At 38.6% G+C, this 18,428-nt stretch overlaps 1 protein-coding gene across 13 annotated transcripts in view; it reads left to right on the top strand.

Moving 5' to 3' along the window:
* The window catches only part of ANKRD12 (ankyrin repeat domain 12), a 112,560-nt gene extending 94,641 nt beyond the window's left edge, over positions 1-17,919 (top strand). For 5 of the 13 annotated variants that reach the window (XM_024120804.3, XM_024120802.3, XM_024120801.3 and 2 more), the window contains 4 exons: positions 6,982-7,080; positions 12,111-12,254; positions 14,034-14,129; positions 14,767-17,914. In XM_024120804.3, the coding sequence (XP_023976572.1) occupies positions 6,982-7,080; positions 12,111-12,254; positions 14,034-14,129; positions 14,767-14,952 (525 nt within the window). In that variant the 3' untranslated portion in view covers positions 14,953-17,914. Of the gene's footprint in view, positions 1-4,109; positions 4,794-5,258; positions 5,311-5,418; positions 5,648-6,981; positions 7,081-12,110; positions 12,255-14,033; positions 14,130-14,766 lie in introns of those variants that run through there. The other 8 variants (XM_007114794.4, XR_003677208.2, XM_024120805.3 and 5 more) reach the window with 8 other exon arrangements.
* Positions 17,920-18,428: the final 509 nt, after the last annotated feature.

Below are 18,428 nucleotides of genomic sequence, written 5' to 3'. Positions count from 1 at the left end.
AGTAACCTCACTTGATACACACCTGTAGCCCATTCACTAGGAATGTGACGAAAGTCATGTATAGTTTTAAATTTTCTAGTAGCCACATTTTAAAAAGTAAAAGGAAATGGGCAAAATTAGTTTTACTATTTCAGGGTCAAAATAGAATCAATATAGAAAAGTTATTGAGATAGTCTATAATCTTTTTTTTTTTTTTGGTGCTGAGTATTTGAAATCCAGTGGGCTAGCAGTATGTCTCAGTTCAGACCAACCATGTGTCAGTCAGTGCTCAGTAGCCGTGTGTAGGCTGTGCTACCTTATTGAACAGCACTGGTCCATGGTATTTTGTTCCATACCTGCTTTTTCTTTCAACCCTAAGGAGTTAAACTTTTATTTCTCTGAAGGGTAATTCCTTTCCATGTGCTTTTGATCCCATTCCCTCCAGTCTTCTCTGGAACCTTCCTCTATGAAAACACTTCTTGCTAATATATTTTAAAATTTTCTCTCTCCACTGGCCTTTATCCACCTACTCTGAACATATTTGGGTCTCCTTCATCCCAGGAAGGAAAAAGTTGCCCCTTGCCTGTCACAGTTTGTTTAGCTCAGCCTCTCTCACCTCCGCACCTTGGAGAGTGGTCTGTGCCTGATGTCTCCTCTCTGTCACTTCCTGTTCCTCCTGTCACTGTTATGTGCACTGACAAAGCTCACCAGTGAGCTTGTAATTGCCTGATTGTTTGGCCTCTCCCTTTTTCTTTCTACTTGATCTCTGTCATATTTGATATCGTGACCATCTTGTTCATAAAATTCCCCCTACTCCCCGGTCTTTCATGATGGTGCACTCTTCTGGTCCTCTTGCCTCACTAATCTTTTTCGATCTTTTTATGGCTCCTCTACCCACTCGTTAAACATCAGAGTTCTCCAGGAATTAAATTTTCAGTCACCTTTCATTCAGTGAGGTCCTGGCTCTTTCTGTGGTATCAACAGTCTTCCACACACCAGTTAGTCCCAAAAAATTCTGTTGAGCCATATCGTCTCTGTTGATCTCTAGACTCAAATATAGGTGCCTCTTGGGCATCGTCACCTAAATGACCTGAGGCACCTGTAATGGGCTTGGTTCCCCAGGAAGCTGACTCTGAGACTGTGAGCAATCCCTGTCTGTGTGTGAGGGAATCGGAATCGGGTAGAACAAGCAGGTGAACTGAAATAAATGCAGGAGCAGCAGTGACTCACTGCACCTGCGGGAGCTGCTAACGGGGAGTCTGCCCTCGGAAGGAATGTGACCTTGGGCTCCCTCCTAGAAGGGAGCTGCAGCGGGAGCCTTCAGCCACCAGCACACTGCATTCTTGGAGGGAGGGCCTCACCACACGCCCACTCCCACTTCAGACTTGACAAAGACCAAAAGGGAATGAGTTACCACCCGCTCCCTTAAAAACAAATTTGTATTTTTTAGTGAGGACACCCACAGTAGAAACCAAATTCTGACCATTCTACCTTCCAGAATCTGTACCTTCTACCACTGCCTTGGTTTAGGGCCCTCGTCATTATCTCTCATTCTCAACATCACAGCAAGTTTTTCACTTCTTTTTTCTCCTAGTTTCTTTCTGTTGGAGCATTCTCTCTTGTTAAATTTATGTCCCTTCAAAAGCAATAAAAAGCTGTTTCCCTATTGAAGTATCTCAGCTGTGATTAGCTGGCTTCCCATTGCCCACAACATAAAACCCATATCTAAGCCCAGCATAATCATTCATTCACGGTCTGACCCCAGTCTACCCCTCCTGCTTCATCTTCTCGCCACTCATCCAAATCACCTAGTGTTTCAGCCAAACTGAACTCACTCTTCTTTGGAATCTCTTGTTTCACTACTTGGGTTCTTTGGCAGTGCTCTTCCCTCTATGCGAAATGTTGTTTTCGCCGGGCCCGCTTTTCTCTCCTCTTCCATCGATTGTACCAACTGTGATGTCACCTCTGTGCAAGGTCTTGTCAAAGCAGAATTGCTTGTGTCTTCCTTATACCTCCCCTGTTATGTTGCAGTTAACTGTTTACATGTCTGCCTCTCCCTCTGAGCTATAATCCAATTAAGGGTTACGACACTTTTGATCTCTTGTAGAGTGAGTCCTACATCTATCTTCAGCCCCGAATACACTACTGATTTCCATAACCATGTGTCTAGCTGCTTCTGGACATCTCCTGAATGTCCCACAACATCCTTAAAATCATTATGTCCATGCTTATCTTATCTCAGAAGTGCTCTTTTTGCTCCATCTGCTTCAGTTACCATCATTATCTGTTATCTCACTTCCCACGCTGGGAACCCAAAACTCAACCCTCCCCTCTTCCTTCCTGTCACATCAGTCACTAAGTCCTATTGATTCATCTCACTTCCTTTCCCCTCTTCTTTTTTACCACTGTCATGCAGGGACCTCATGACCTCCTTAGACTACTGCATTAGCACACATGTGAATATAGCATATTCAAAAATTGCATATGCATGTAATTCATAACTGTGTGCTAAGCATAGTGCTAACTGGATATCAGAAATGAGCAAAACAGACGTTCTGAGCAGCTGCCATAGGTTTTAGTCCAGTCTCTTCTAGGCTAGTCAGTCTACTTATTGTTTGGATTCCTTATATGAAACGCAGATCTGATTCATGACTACCTGGCTAAACATCTTCTAAAGAAGACTCAGTTTTCTATGAGCTAAGTCCCCACTCCTGCATACACGGTCCTCCCATGCAGGCTCGGCTGTGGTTACTACCCTGCTGTACTCGGTGGTCCCCAGGCCATTCCCTGCCAGTTCACAGCCTGCCTTTGCATATGTTCCTTCTTTCAAAGCCCAGCTCGGAGGAGATCAGACAGAGGAATGGTGGTTCTTTATTCCCGCTTTCATGGAATATACCTGATGCTAGTGCCTTTTAAACCTTAGACAGAGATTTTGATATTACTCTACTAATAGTAAACAGTAGTAGTAGATTTAAAAGAATAGAGTTGTAAATAAATTTGTCATTCTTTCAAATTGTCAGCAAGATAATTTGTTAATGATTCAAAAAATATAAAGCTAATAATTTCCTTTATTTCTCCTTGAAGGATAAGAACTTTGAACTGAACTATGTATCATAGGGTTGAAATATAGATAAAGCTATAAAGAACACATTTAAATTAGAAATTTTTACAAACTGTTTCACTAAAAAACAATTTCTAATAAACCGTGTTAGGTTGCCCTTTTAGCACTATCTGCCTACTGATACATATATGTATGTATACACATGTATATAGTGTGATGCGTATTTGTGTATATGTTACGAGTGCCTGTGTTTACCGTCAGCTTTGCTTATTCCTGCAAAGATGATGTGATACATGTTTAATCCCCTTGCAGCAGTTCTGGGGATAAAACTTTAATTAAATTAGAATTTAGTCATAATCAGGTGTTGTTTCAAAAGGGGTTATAAACAGAGCTTAGAATTATTTCTGGATGTAGTAGGGAATTTTTTCTTTGTTTTTTAATGAGAATTACTAAAGTAGAGAAACACATAGTATAATGTAGTAGAAAAAGTAGTAGATCTCCAAGTAGCATACATGAGTTTGTCTAGATTTTGCTGCAAACCACCTGTGTGATCTTGAAGAATTCGCTTCACTTCTCTGATCCTTAGTTTTGATATATGTAAAACAATAGTGTCTACCCCACCTCAAAGCAGGTTGAAATAGTAAATGCCACAGCCCATTGAAAACTTTAAAACATTGTACAGATTTAAGAGGTTACCATTATTTTATCCAGCTCAGAATTACTTTAAGGGTCACATTTACTAGAGCTAATACGTGAACCCTCCACCTTTTGCTCATAAAAAGCTGTACTTTTGAGTTTATTGGACTAAAACTAGTTTATTAGAAACTTAGTTTTTGAAAAATAATAAAGACCAGAATAAACAAAAATTGTTTTGTTACATTACTTTTCGTATTTACCAATATTTTATCCATTTGTTTCCTTTCAGTCTGCTAATTGCCTTTTTGTCAAAGTGGTTTCTTCATTTTGTCTATGTAATCTGATTATAGAACCTGTTAATAAACGTGGTACGTTGTCTCCAGAGTCCACTTACATGTTCATTCTTCTATCACATGCTTTTCTTAACATTTAGCCAGAATGCTGCCGTTTTTCCAGAGGAAATAAAGGGAAGAAAAAACTTTAGGTCAGGTTCCCAAAACTCAAATGAACAGGCGGAGGAAAAAAAGAAAAAGACTTGTCACAAGCTGGTATACACAGAAACCCTACAGAGGGATGGAGGTGTGGGGGATGAGAAGAAAGGGTGTCCCAAGGAAGCTGTCAAGAGAGCTTCTGTTCTAGAGACTCCTGGGACTCACAGATGCTAAAAAAGACAAAATCTCCACAAATCTCCATGCCTGATTTACTTACAGGTAGATGAGGAAAACAGCAAAAGGAAAGTTTCCTCAGAAGTCTCCATATAGAGACTTCTCTATAGGTTGATATATGTTGAGAATTCCCAAATTTATGTATTCTGCCCAAACCTCTCTCCTCAGCTTCTTTTTTGCTAACTGGATAGCTCCACAGACTCAACATTTCAGCACTGAACTTGCCCCCAAACCTGCTTCTCTTTCCTCGTGTCCCCTCCTGTGGTCTCTATTACTAGCCATCCAGTCCTCATGCTAAGGACCTACAGGTCCTCAGCTGCTCCCTCTTTTTTATCCTAAATCAGTCAGTTACCCGCATTTTTAGACCCCCATCTCTTCCACTCTCTCCTCATCTAGCACCAGTGAAACAGTGACCTGCTTCCTTAATTCCTTGCCTACAATGTTGTCCCCCTCATATCTGTTCTCCAAATATAGCAGTGAGCTGTTAAGACCTTCCACTGGTTCCCCATTACATACAAAATTTACCCTAGTGTGTTACAAATAATATGTGTTCCACAGTATGTTAATTAAATACCTTCTCCAGTAGGGAGAGAGGGGTGTTTTCCATGATCAAATAAGTTTGGGAAACACCATTTATCTAAAAATAAATCGATTTCTTCACTGTAGGAGTTCTGAGAACTATTAAAATTTAATTTGTTAATTACAAGATACCTAAATAAGTACATACATAACAGTGTTTCCCAAACTTATTTGTTCTTGGAACCGTTTCCGGTAAATCATCTGTATGCACCCAGTGTTCTGTGGGTCATGCTTGAAGAAACGCTGTTTCCAGAACAGACTACAAGCTTTATTACTGGGCCCTGCTACCCTCTCCACCCTTGTATCCCACCCTTCCTGCCCTCACATTGATGTTCCAGGAACTCAGGACAGCCTGCAGTTGCCTCCTGATACCAGAGTGTTCTCATGCAGGTGATTATACTGTCCTCTTGTGTGTGAATTATCTCCCTCCCTTCTTTCCCTTTCTTTTTTCCCCACAACTCATTTCTCTTAACTCTTTACTCTGGCTCTTCCTTTAAGATAGAGCTCAGGTATTACCCTCTCAAAGAAGCTTTCTCTGACACTCCGGTCTCAAAGGAGTAGATATTTGTCCTCTGTGCTGCTTGAAGGATGCCCGTATGACTTCGCAAAACTAAAATAATAGCACCAGACTCTACTCTTGCCTCTTCTTATTAAATTTAAAGAAGTTTACAGACACAGAAATCAAATGCATTACTGCAATTAGAGACCTGAAAAATGATCAGCCCCAGTAAGTTATTGGTATTGTAGAATTTTCTGCATTGATTGAACTGATTGTTAATTGACATGTTTTCAATTCCCCATGATTCCTATAAACTGTTTACTATTTATAAATAGAGTCTTGATTGGATCCAGGTTTGTGTATTTGGCAAGAGTGTTTCCTGTATAGTACTGCATAATCGCTGTAGCACCACATCAGGAAGCACACAGTGTCTGCTTGTTCCTCCTTCAGAAGAGTCCCCAGAGTTATTAAACTGCCAAAATGTGCTGAGATAACCTTTGTTACTTCACTGTAATATGCTGACAGTAATTAAAAGCTTGGGGGGGTGGATATAGATACTCCAAGAGGTAGAGGGAGAATATTCAGGGATCACAGACAGTTACTGCCATACTTGGATGTCTCTTAATATTGATGCTTGAGTGTACGCATAGACTGAGTCAGCTTTCTTTTGTTTTGTTTTTTTTTGTTTTTGGTTGCATTGAGTTTCAGTTGCGGCACGCAGGATCTTTGTAGAGGCATGCAGGATCTTTTGTTGCGGTGCATGGGCTTCTAGTTGTGGCGCGTGGGCTCTGTAGTTTGCGGTGCGCGGGCTTAGTTGCCCCGTGGCATGTGGGATCTTAGTTCCCTGACCAGGGATCGAACCCACATTGGAAGGCGGATTCTTTACCACTGGACCACCAGAGAAGTCCCTGAGTCAGCTTTCTTAACCTCCAGCATCTACCAGAAAGCACAGTTCACTCTAATGATCAATTTAGAGATGAACTAAACGTAAGCTTTTTGGAGCATGGATAGACAAAGTGAGTTACCACGTATAATAAAGTTTGAAAACTACAACTGTATTAGAAGACAATTTCATGTATTTTTATAAAAGAGTTAATTCACTAAATGTAAAACTCAGCACTTTAGTGTTTGGATTTTATCATGTCTACAGAGAGATTTCACTTACTATACCCTCAGACTGCTGTCATCTTTAGGACCGTTTGCTCGGTGTTTTGTCTGTTTTTGTTACTCCTTCCTCCCTGTCTTCGAACTATCACTTACTGATGCTCTAAAATGTGTCTCTGTATGGTAAATAACTACCTTAGTCCTAGTGTGCTCTTTGGAATTTGCTGTGGCCTCAGAATTAAAACATCTAAGTTTTCTGGAATGCTCTGCTTTGTTTCAAAGAGTTGAAATTGAGAAGTAACAACCAGTTGTGTAATTGTTACTATATTATTTAATTCAAAGAATATTAGAATTTATGTTTTCATTAAGTTATACACCAAAAAGTTTTAATTTTATAGGAATAGTCAATTATTGTAAATAAAATCTAATGTTTTCAACTTTTTTTTTTTTTTAACTAGATTACACCACCACCTTCCCTGTCAGATCCGCTTAAAGAGCTTTTTCGACAACAGGAAGTTGTAAGGATGAAACTTCGTTTGCAACACAGTATTGAAAGGGTAAGAAATATTTAAATTTACATTTATGTCAAAAATAACTGTATTTTAACAATAGATTATAATTGCCTACAGTTTATTATTAGTGACTCTTCCTTATTTAAAGCCATTTTGGGAAATGGTTTGATTTTATCTTGTGCTCATGCAATAAGATGGAGAAATTTTAAGCCTGATTTAGGATAGCTGCTCCCATGTTACAATTCATATTCAGTATATATTTGATATATTGATATAAGAATCTCTAATAATTCCTTATCATTTGCCAAATTTGCAGAACTGTAGCAGTGAATTCCTATTTGGACATTTGGATTTCCAAGCTTTGGAATTGTTGCTTGGTACCAGCTACTGTAGTACATTACCAAGATTGTGCTCATTGGTCCTTTTAGGTTCTGCTTTAGTATTCCAGTTTCTGGTGGTTAGTTTTGGCATGAAATGACAGGGGGAAAACCTATCTAATTATTTATAGAAATCATCAAAGTAACTTGGATTGACAAAAATAATTACACCTTAATTTTTTGTGGGAGGGTCAGGGACTTTCTGAAAATGTGATGTAAGCTCTCATCTTTCTTTACAGACACACACACATATTCTTATACAAGCAAAACCTTGTATGCAATTCCTTCATACATGATTGATTTCCTAGGGTAGAGGTTCTTAACCTTTTTTGTGCCATGGATTCCTGTAACAATCTGGTAAATATAAAACCTTTCCTCAGAATAATGTTTTTAAATGAAGAAAATTAATTTATAGCATTACAGAGAGAAAAGCAATTAAAAAAAAGAAGCACTGAAACAGAACTTACAACATTGTGCATGACCCACGTCAGTGCGATTTGTTAGCAGTAAGAAGTTAGGTCATATAACCCACATCAATAGCTGTTTCAGCCATCAGGCATGTGTGAAGTCACCTGGTATATATTCATCTATGCATCTAACCATGTTACAGAAGCTGTGCTGCCTTACAGACAGTTTAGAATTCTCGTTTGAACTGTGTAATTTGCAGAACTTTAATAGTGAAAATGACTCACATCCTTCCACTTATCCACCAGCAAACAATTTAGAATTACAGAAAACTAGAAAGCAACTTAGAAGTCTGACCAGTGTGAGAACAAACAACTCTGCCATTTGGTTCTACAGTGGGAATAACTGGTTGGTAGTTGGCCAGCTGTGTAGTGTAGCACAGTTGTCTCTACATGGAAGAGCTGCCATCACATGTCATACAGTAGCAGGTCTAATGACTATTGGAATTTCAAAGAAGAAATTAGTATAAAAACTTGGGGGCAATACTTGCAACAACTATAACAGGAATTGAAAATAGTTGTGATTTCTATGGATGACAAAGTTGCAAATACTTCTGGCATCACTGTGGTTTGTGGCCTACATTGATAATTGAAAGAAATGCCATTGGAGGTGAGCAAAAATAAAGACGTAATTTTTCCCGTTCAGGTTCACAGATGACCTTCCCCTCATTCTGTCCAGAGGCTTCTTAGGAGTATGAGGACCAAAGCTAAGAACCTCTGTTCTGAGGGCATTTTTCCCATAGAAAATGATAACATTTGAATACTGTGCTAAATGAATGAACACATCTTGCAGCCAGAGCACCTGGCCCCTTACTTGCCTCCCCAAGAGCCCCTGACCTCAGAGCCGCCTCGCATCCTACCTGCCTCCCCAGGAACTAAGAGGAAGGCAGTACTTTGGGAGAGGCATAGCCGATTCTCAGAAGACATTGTTTGAGAAGCTCTGCTCTAGAAGTTCAAAGACACAGAATTAAGAATGATGATCTAAAGTGGAATAATTATCTTAGGGGAGGGGGTCTGACTTTAAAAATGTATTTCTGGGACTTCCCTGGTGGCACAGTGGTTAAGAATCCACCTGCTAATGCAGGGGACACGGGTTTGATCCCTGGTCTGGGAAGTTCCCACATGCCGCAGAGCAGCTAAGCCCGTGCGCCACAATTACTGAGCCTGCACTCTAGAGCCTGCGAGCGGGTTTCATCCGTGGTCTGGAAAGTTCCCACATGCCGCAGAGCAGCTAAGCCCGTGCGCCACAATTACTGAGCCTGCACTCTAGAGCCTGCGAGCCACAACTACTGATCCCATGTGCCACAACTACTGAAGCCCATGCTCCCAGAGCCTGTGCTCCACAACAAGAGAAGCCACTGCAGTGAGAAGCCCACGCAATGCAACGAAGAGTAGCCCCCACTCGCCGCAACTAGAGAAAGCCCACGCACAGCAACTAAGACCCAATGCTGCCAAAAATAAATAAAAACTAAATGGATTTTTTTAAATGTATTTCTTTCTTGTATGGTGAAAAAGATTTTTGGTTATTGCTCTTTTTCTCTGCAGAACTACAACCAACTTTTTTTTTTTATTGGGGGGTGGGCTGTGTTGGGTCTTTGTTGCTACGCGCGGGCTTTCTCTAGTTGCAGCGAGCAGGGGCTACTCTTTGTTGCAATGCGTGGGCTTCTCATTGCGGTGGCTTCTCTTATTGCGGAGCACGGGCTCTAGGCCTGCAGGCGCGTGGGCTTCAGTAGTTGTGGCATGCAGGCTCAGTAGTTGTGGCACCCGGGCTTAGTTGCTTCACGGCATGTGGGATCTTCCTGGACCAGGGCTCGAACCTGTGTCCCCTGCATTGGCAGGCGGATTCTTAACCACTGTGCCACCAGGGAGGTCCCCAGCCAACTTTTTAGAAAGTATTTTTTCTTCTAGCTATTTTTTCTTAGTATCTGACCACGTGTTTGGATATTTATCACTTAAAGTCCCACCTTAAACTTGCACATAAATTATAAGTATTGGACTTAACTCTTCTGAGTGTCATTTATCACATAACAATTTACAGCAGATTAAATAGGACTCTCTTTAGCTTTTCACTAAATTATAAATATAGAAAAACTCTACAGTAATGCATATTTGGTTATAATGTGGCCTGCATTCTCCAATGGGGGAAGGATAAATTTCTTGTCAGTTGAGGGGTGAATAGGCAACATGGTGGGGACGAGACCAGCCACATATTTAGTCTTCTCCGAGCCCAACCTTCCAGAAAGGCCAAGGTCTGCAGCTGGACCTCAGGAATTCCCATCTGCTAAATGCAGAGGATTGCCTAGATTGGCATTAACCTTACAAAAGAGTGACTGTGTATTACATAAGTGGAAGTTTTGGATCCCACTTAACACATTAAGGCAGGATTGTACTGTGATTGTCAGAGGTTTACAAGTACAGTTGACTCTTGCACAACACGAGGGTTAGGGGCACCAACCCCTCGCATAGTCAAAACTTAACTTATAACTTTAGAGTCAGCCTTCTGTATCCACATTTCTGCATCCATGGATTCAACCAGCCGTGGATTGTGTAGGACTGTTGTACGTATTTATTGAAAAATACGCATGTATAAGTGGACCTGCTCGGTTCAAACCCATGTTGTTCAAGGGTCAACTGTACTTAGCATTAGAGTACAGTGTGTTTGTTGCTATGAAATATTCATTATAAAAGAGAAGCTGCCACCACAGTGGTGTATCGCATCAGAACAGTTAGAATGGATATAATAAAAAAAGACAGACAATAACATATATGGGCAAGGGTGTGAAAACACTAGAACCCTATTATACATTGCTGGGGAGAACATAAAATGATACAATTGCTGTCGAAAACATTTTGGCAGTTTGTCAGCAAGTTAAGCATAAAACTACCATTATAACCCAGCAGTCCCACTGCTAGTTATTTACCCAGGAGAAATAAACATATACATTCAAACAAAAATTGAGCATGAGTGTTCATAGCCGCTGTATTCATGATAGCCCAAAGGAAGAAGCATCCCAAAAGACCATCAACTGATGAATGGATAAAGAAAATGTGGTAAAAAGGAATGAGGTACTGATACATGCTACAACACAGATGAACCTTGAAAACATGTGATGTGAAAGAAGCCAGTCACAAAAGACCAAGTTACCATATGATTCCATCTGTATGAAATGTTCATAAGTAAATCCATAGAAACAGAAAATAGAGTCTCTGTTGTCAGGGGAAGTAGGGGAATGCACAGTGTCTGCTGATGGGCATGGGTTTTCTTCTTGGGGTGATGAAAATATTCTGGAATTAGTGGTGACGCTTGAACATCTTGGTGAATGCAGTTGGCCCTCCACATCTGCAGGTTCTGCATCCATGGATTCAACTAACTGCGGATCAGGATACTCAAGAAAAAATATTCCAGAAAGTTCCAAAAAACGAAACTTGAATTTGCCACACACTGGCAAATTTACACAGCATTTACATTGTATTAGGTATCATAAGTAATCTAGAGATGATTTAAAGTATACGGGAGTATGTGTGTAGGTTATATGCATATTTTATACAAGGGACTTGAGCATCCATGGATTTTGGTATCTGTGGGGGTCCTGGAACCAATCCCCCACAGATACCAAGGGACAACTGTATACTAAAAGCCATCATTGTACATTTTAAGAAGATGATTTTTAAAAAGAGACTGCTGATTTTGGAAAGGAAATTTGCTTATACTTTTGGAACTCTTGGAGTTCTCAAATTTCTCAGGCTTACTGTGAAAGAAAAACTGCTCTGAGATTGAAGTTCTTTAGCACTTTAAGTGATTTTATTTATTTATTTTCTGAAATTTATTTTTATTTTTGGCTGCGTTGGGCGTTTGTTGCTGTGCACAGGCTTCTCTCTAGTTGCGGCAAGCGGGGGCTACTCTTTGTTGCGGTGTGCGGGCTTCTCATTGGGTGGCCTCTCGCTGCAGAGCACGGGCTCCAGGCGCGTGGGCTTTAGCAGTTGTGGCACTCGGGCTCAGCAGTTGTAGCTCGCGGGCTCCAGAGCACAGGCTCTGCAGTTGTGGCGCATGGGCTTGGTTGCTCTGCGGTATGTGGGATCCTCCTGGAGCAGGGCTCGAACCCATGTCCCCTGCGTTGGCAAGCGGATTCCTAACCACTGCGCCAACAGGGAAGCCCTAAGTGATTTTATTTTTATTTGAAGAACAAGTGGTTGAAGAATTGTTGTTGTTTTTTTTAATTCTTTGTTCAACTAGGAAAAACTCATTGTATCCAATGAACAGGAAGTTCTTCGGGTTCATTACAGAGCTGCAAGAACACTGGCAAATCAGACACTGCCATTCAGCGCATGCACTGTTCTCCTGGATGCAGAAGTGTACAGCGTGCCACTGGATGCCCAGGTAAAGGACTAGCCATTGCCTTTAGTGCTCTTAGGATAGCAGGCACCTTTGGTAACTGGGTCCTCAGAAGAAACATGAATTCAACAATCAGTAAAGCTCAAAGGAGAAAACAACTCTTTCACACTGAAGTACTTTTTATAGATAACTTGTAAGTTGCTTCTAAAGTGGAAGCTGCTGGAAGCTAGAAAGGGCGACAGGTGGAGACCAGGTCGTGATAGTGCTGAGAGGGCCAGGCTTTGTTTGGATCTTGGATGTTGTTGGGATAAATGAACACAACTGTGGAAAACTGTAGCTACAGCTTGAAAAGAGTTTACTGCCACATATAAATTACGTGAATTCAGAACTAGACATCAGTTGTCAGAATTTTTTTCTGGTTCACAAACCAGAATGAAATTCTTTGGTCATAAGAGAGAATATAAAAGTATAAACACAGACAGTGAAGGATTATCACCAAAAAAGACTAGAAAATACTGTTTTAAATCAGACAAACTATAGAGACACAAAGTATATGCAGTATATTACAGAGAAAGTTACTTAGTTCTCTCTGGACTTTATTTTTCTCACCTGAAAAAAAAAACAAAGGGAGTCCCAGATGGGTTATAAAGAGAATTTCTGAAAAGAAGTGAATTTTCCCAGTAAACCCTCAGAATGATCCCCAAATCAGAGACTAAAAAGGATCAGGCCACAAGCCACCTAATAGTTGAAGGGCAGAAGAACTTAGTCATCGTCTTGAGGATGACTGTGGGCCTGTTTCCCACCCTTGTACGGCTGGCTTTACAGTTGGTAGATGGTCTCTCCACTGAGGAGCAGGCTTATTCAGGTGAGCATAGCTGCCGAGGGACTAAGGAACAAGTCTGCTTCCTTGGGTAGGGGCTTGGGCCATCCTCTAGCCATTCTCATATCAGACCTCTTCCTTTTCAAAGTAAACTTGTAATAATAAAAAAGGTTCAATAATAAAATTTAAAATAGTCAAAAGGTCTTACCTGAAGACCAAGGAGGAAGTGGTGACAGCTAAGAATGTGAGTAGTGTGATTGTGTTGCCTGGATGCCACCTCGATGGTGCTGGTGGTCAGAGCTTTGGCGGCAGTAATGGCAGCAGTTGTTTGTCAGACCCAGTGCTTCCCATTGCCCAAGCGTTAGAACAAGGGCTTAGTGACTCTCAATTCTCAAACAAGATTAAAAGAGGTGCTTTTACCCTATTTTACAGAATAGAAAATTGAAAGAGTATGTTAATTAGTTTGAGATTACACAGTAAGATACAAAGCTGATGTTTGAATATAGCCTATCTTAAAAGAATACCAAAACTGGTATTCTTAAGAGTTGGTATAGAATTTCTTTGTGAGCACTCCAAAGGACTGGTCCTGGAAGAAATGTCAGCCCCAAAGGCCTGTCTCCCACCTTAACATTTTTTTCTCCCTACATGTAGTAAACGATAACATTAAAATTAATTTCATAATCAATTATGCTGTAATAAGAAGTCACAGGCATGTAATACTTCATATGACATGCCTTTCTGAGACATTTTTGACACACAGATCGGTAGGATTCTATTTAATTAATAACTAAACCCAGCATCCTAATAATTCTAATAACTAATCTCAGTATGGAAATACTTTATCAGATTTTTAAAATATTGAGGTTATGTTATCTTTCTTTGAAATATACTTTTCATCATTCCTTTAAAAGTAGAATATACCATAAAAAGATAAAATGGCATATAGATTTTAAAGTAGGTTATTTTATTTTATAATATCCGACAATTTTAATGTTTTCTTTCAGTCTGATGACAGTAAAACTTCTGTGAGGGATCGTTTTAATGCAAGACAATTCATGTCTTGGTTACAAGATGTGGATGATAAATTTGACAAATTAAAGGTATGTATGTTTAGAAGTTCACTTTAACTGGATACTTCCCCTTCATAAACAGAAACTGTATCTGTGTTAGAGAGGAGTGGTTAGGAGAGGAAAGACCGGTTAGTGGTGAACCCTCATGCGGTCGCACTTTGGAAGATAAAGGAAGATAAAGACACCCCCCATTTTTCGGGTCCAATTTCATATACATGGTGCAGCTACCATAGACAAAGTGGTTTCTAATGGACATCTTCATATTTGTTATCCAGTGTATGAGTCTGGTTATAGTTCCAACATGTGAAAGAGGGGAGAACAAGAAGAAATGTATTTGGCAAGTAATCTGTAAAGAAAATTATTTGGTTTGAATCATTTCAAAAATCACTTTTCCTTAGATTTTCTTGATTCTTCTGATAATTTGAAATTTTATTGCTTGAAAGAACAGTTTCAAATTAAAGTCTGTTAGATGAGTGTGAAGTTGTGGGTCCAGAAGTATTTGGCATATGGATACAGACAGGATAAACCAGAAGTGGACGTGTAACTCAGAAGCTTCACATACCCTAGTATATCCATCTTACACCCTAAAGAAACGATGCATGAGATTAATTTTTAAACAAAGCAATTGTAATAAATAATCAATGAATTCTTTTCTTCTTTTAAATAGACCTGTCTTTTAATGAGGCAACAACATGAAGCTGCAGCTTTAAATGCCGTCCAGAGGTTAGAATGGCAGCTCAAACTCCAGGAACTTGATCCTGCCACCTATAAATCTATCAGCATTTATGAAATTCAGGAGTTTTACGTTCCCCTTGTTGATGTGAATGATGACTTTGAATTGACTCCTATATAGCAGCCGTGACTTCCTGGTGGTGGTGATTTAAATGGATGAGGCTTAAGAGTATTATACTGTGGAATACTGCCTTTTGACAAAAATATGATATTATGCCTTCACAGCTATTAGTAAAGTTCAACTAAAGTTGATGATGTAGTAAACACTGTCATTTTATTAAAAATGAAAAGAATTATTTTGGATCTTACATCCAAGCAGTTTCTAACTGAAAACTATTATTTATATTGGTGAGAGGTGACTATCGCATTGGAGCACGTTGGCAGACGAGGTAGATGTTTAGGGAGCTGAGGATCTGCTAATGGCGCTGGAAGCTGTTAGTGCTCTACATACGAGGTGACCATGGGTGTTGAGGCTCTGTCAAGTTCTACTAAAACAGATCAGCAAACTAAAAGGCTCAATTCCTACCAAATAGTTTCTAATGTGGAAGGAAAACTTGGCACAAAATTTCTTCTGTTTATTATATCTGTAAGTTAATTGTACAGCTTTCTTTTTGAAAGTTTTAATATTGTCTTCCTTTTTAATAACTTATTTTATACATATTGTGCAGATGTAAATCTTGTAATTAATGGTCAAAATGTATACAAAGGGATTGGTAGTCAAAACATATACAAAGAAATAATTGTAAAACTGTTTTGTCTAATGTTTAAGGACCAAAGTTGTAGTTTGTATGGTATGGAGTGTAGTGATAGTGTGTTGAGGTAGCAGGACTTTTAAATAGGCATGCGTGTCTGAGTTAGCTTGTTTCCATCACAGAACTGTAGAGACTGTGACTTAGCCATACTGCATGCTTCCTATAATTTAATTCTCTCCATAGCGATGCCTGACGGTAGTGTAAGGTGTTTCATACCAGTCTCCCAGGATAGTACCTATGACTTACTATGTTGGACATTTTATTTAGAATTAGTCATGCAAAGAAACAGCTCTTTTTTCATCTCACGATAGAGCCTATTCTCCTCTTCCCCCAAAAAATGCCTTTGAATGAAAATTCTGAAATTGTAAATGTCTATTTTAATACTCAAATATGAAAGAATCTGTGAATATATGTAAATATGTTTAATAAATTTTATTGGTCATGTTAAATCATTGTAAAACTTTTTTACATTGCTTAAATATAATGTTTTAAGCTTAATAACCTTTGCACTTTTAAAATAACAACTGAGTACTCAAAAAAGAGATATTTGGTAGTCAAAATAGGTAAAAGAAATGGGCATATTCTGATCGATCTCTGCAATGTTTATGAAATATTGATTAATATGTTGTATTTCTTCATTGTATCAAGATGCAAAACATAATTTTCAGAATTTTATAATTAAAATATGATTTGGTATGCTGTTTTTAATAAAATAATTAGCAATATACTTAGAAAAAGTCCAGTTTCTCCTGTAACATGATGTAAATTAAATATTCAGGAATATTTCAGATCTGAAACCTGCTGTTAAACTTACTAAACATTTTTGGAAAGAGAATAGGTTATATGTAAAATTGATCATAAGTATATGAGAAAATTTACAGAACTTCCCACAATACTTTCTTGAATTATAAAATAATACCGGGTGTTTTTTATTCTGATAGAGAAAAGTGAAAAGAATATATGAGGAATAAAGTGATTTAAATTCAGCTTGCAAGTTGGAAATCCCAGCTAGTGGGGAAGAATGTAAAATTGAAGTTTTTGAGTGCAAAGGTATATATTAAGCTTAGGGATTTTTGAATTTTTACATCAGTTTATATTTTAATTGATACTGTACTTGGCATGCGCAATAAAGCAGCACGTGTGAAAAATACACAGTGCAAGGACTTTATTATAAAGATTGGATGTAGTAGTCTTTAGAAATTTAGATGAAAGATTTTGGCCTTTTTTATTGGATAAATGGGGCCAAGAAAGGCAGGGTAGATTTTGAAGCACTGGTTTTGTTGAAGTTAAGTTTATTAAGGCTGGGAACATTAAAAACTAATTTATAAAAGCAATACTTTTTAATATGAAAAACTTAATGCAAATTTTGTTTATACTTTTGCCTAAAAATAAAAAAACAGATTATTGAGCATTGAAATCATAGAAAATAAGAGAAGGGTAAGTTTATACAGCATTTTGTTCTGATGGTTCAACCAGAGAAGCGGGGGGGCGGAAAAAAAATCACTGTTTGGCCAAACAGAACAAGCTGGAGAAGAGAAAAACCAAGCAAGTAGAAATCTGGCATATTTTAGTCATCCCAGCTTTTTAGTACTAACCACATTTCTCACCCTGTTCAGTGGTACCTCAAGTTGCTGGAGCCTGTCTGCCATGATGCTGCTTCTGCAGATTCCCTTTGTAAAGTGACTCATTCGAAGGTAATCGGGATAGCTTAAAAAAAAAAAAAAAGTGAATGCCTTCTCCACGGGAATTTATACTTAAGTAAGTAAGTTAAGGGCTCTTGATATTAAAGATTATTCTGAAGCTCTAAAATGCTAGAAAAAACTTGGAATGGGGTATATGCCTAAAAAGATATAGGATTCTGAAAGAGAAATAAAGGATGGTTAGTTTAATCAGTGATTTTTTTTTTTAACTATTCAAATATCATGAACAAGATACTAAATTGTACCTAAGGATTTGTATTTCTTTAAATCTTGTTCTAAATCATATCTGTTTAATAAATGACTAGATATTTGTGCATGTTATTTAATAAAGAGTTATATTTTTATAGAAAAAAATAAGAGTGAAATGTGTTAAGTGTTTTTTTTTTATTTTCCGCTCCCACGTGACTCCAAGCCCAACACCAGTGTTTACTTGGGCAGCAGGCAAAATTGCAAAATACTCATTTTGGGGAAACAGCCTCTGAAGAATTAGCCTTTTGAGCTCAAGTCTATTCAGGAATGAGGTCTCGAAAATGAATTTTAAGTATTAGACATGCTGCAGACTTAACTGTAAAAACCTCAAGCAAAGATCCCCTGAAGCTCATTTTAACAGACTGAGGAATTACAGAGTTATTCTAGAAATTGAGCAATGCTAAATATGTATTTTTCTTAGTTAGCCAAAAAGTTAACAATATTTTTTATTCTATCTCTGATATTCTGACACATAAAAACCAAAAATTTTATGTAGGGGAAATTGACTTTTTAAAACTCATGAGGTAGTCATGTCTTGTATTTTAAAAGAAGCATTTCCACAATTTTTTTTAAAAAATCCTTTTTCAAACCTTAAAGTTTAAATAATTCCTAGTTAATCAAATGGCTCAAAAGGTTAGAATTATAAGTATTATAATTTAAACAGTGAAAAGTACATGTGGAAGGATTGACCTCTTTTTTTTTTTTTGGCCATGCTGCAAGGCATGTAGGATCTTAGTTCCCCCGACCAGGGATCGATCCTGTGCTCCCTGCAGTGGAAGCTTGGAGCCTTAACCGCTGGACTTCCAGGGAAGTCCCTGGAAAGATTGACTTAAAGAAAATTTTGCTGTTGATACAGAGAATGAGGCATATATAGCGTATGTCTATAGAGTAAAAAA

This window comes from Physeter macrocephalus, chromosome 19, assembly GCF_002837175.3.
Source record: "Physeter macrocephalus isolate SW-GA chromosome 19, ASM283717v5, whole genome shotgun sequence".
Classification (NCBI taxonomy): Eukaryota; Metazoa; Chordata; class Mammalia; order Artiodactyla; family Physeteridae; genus Physeter; species Physeter macrocephalus.
Note: the sequence above shows the minus strand (reverse complement) of the source record. Positions and strands in the feature narration are given on the sequence as shown.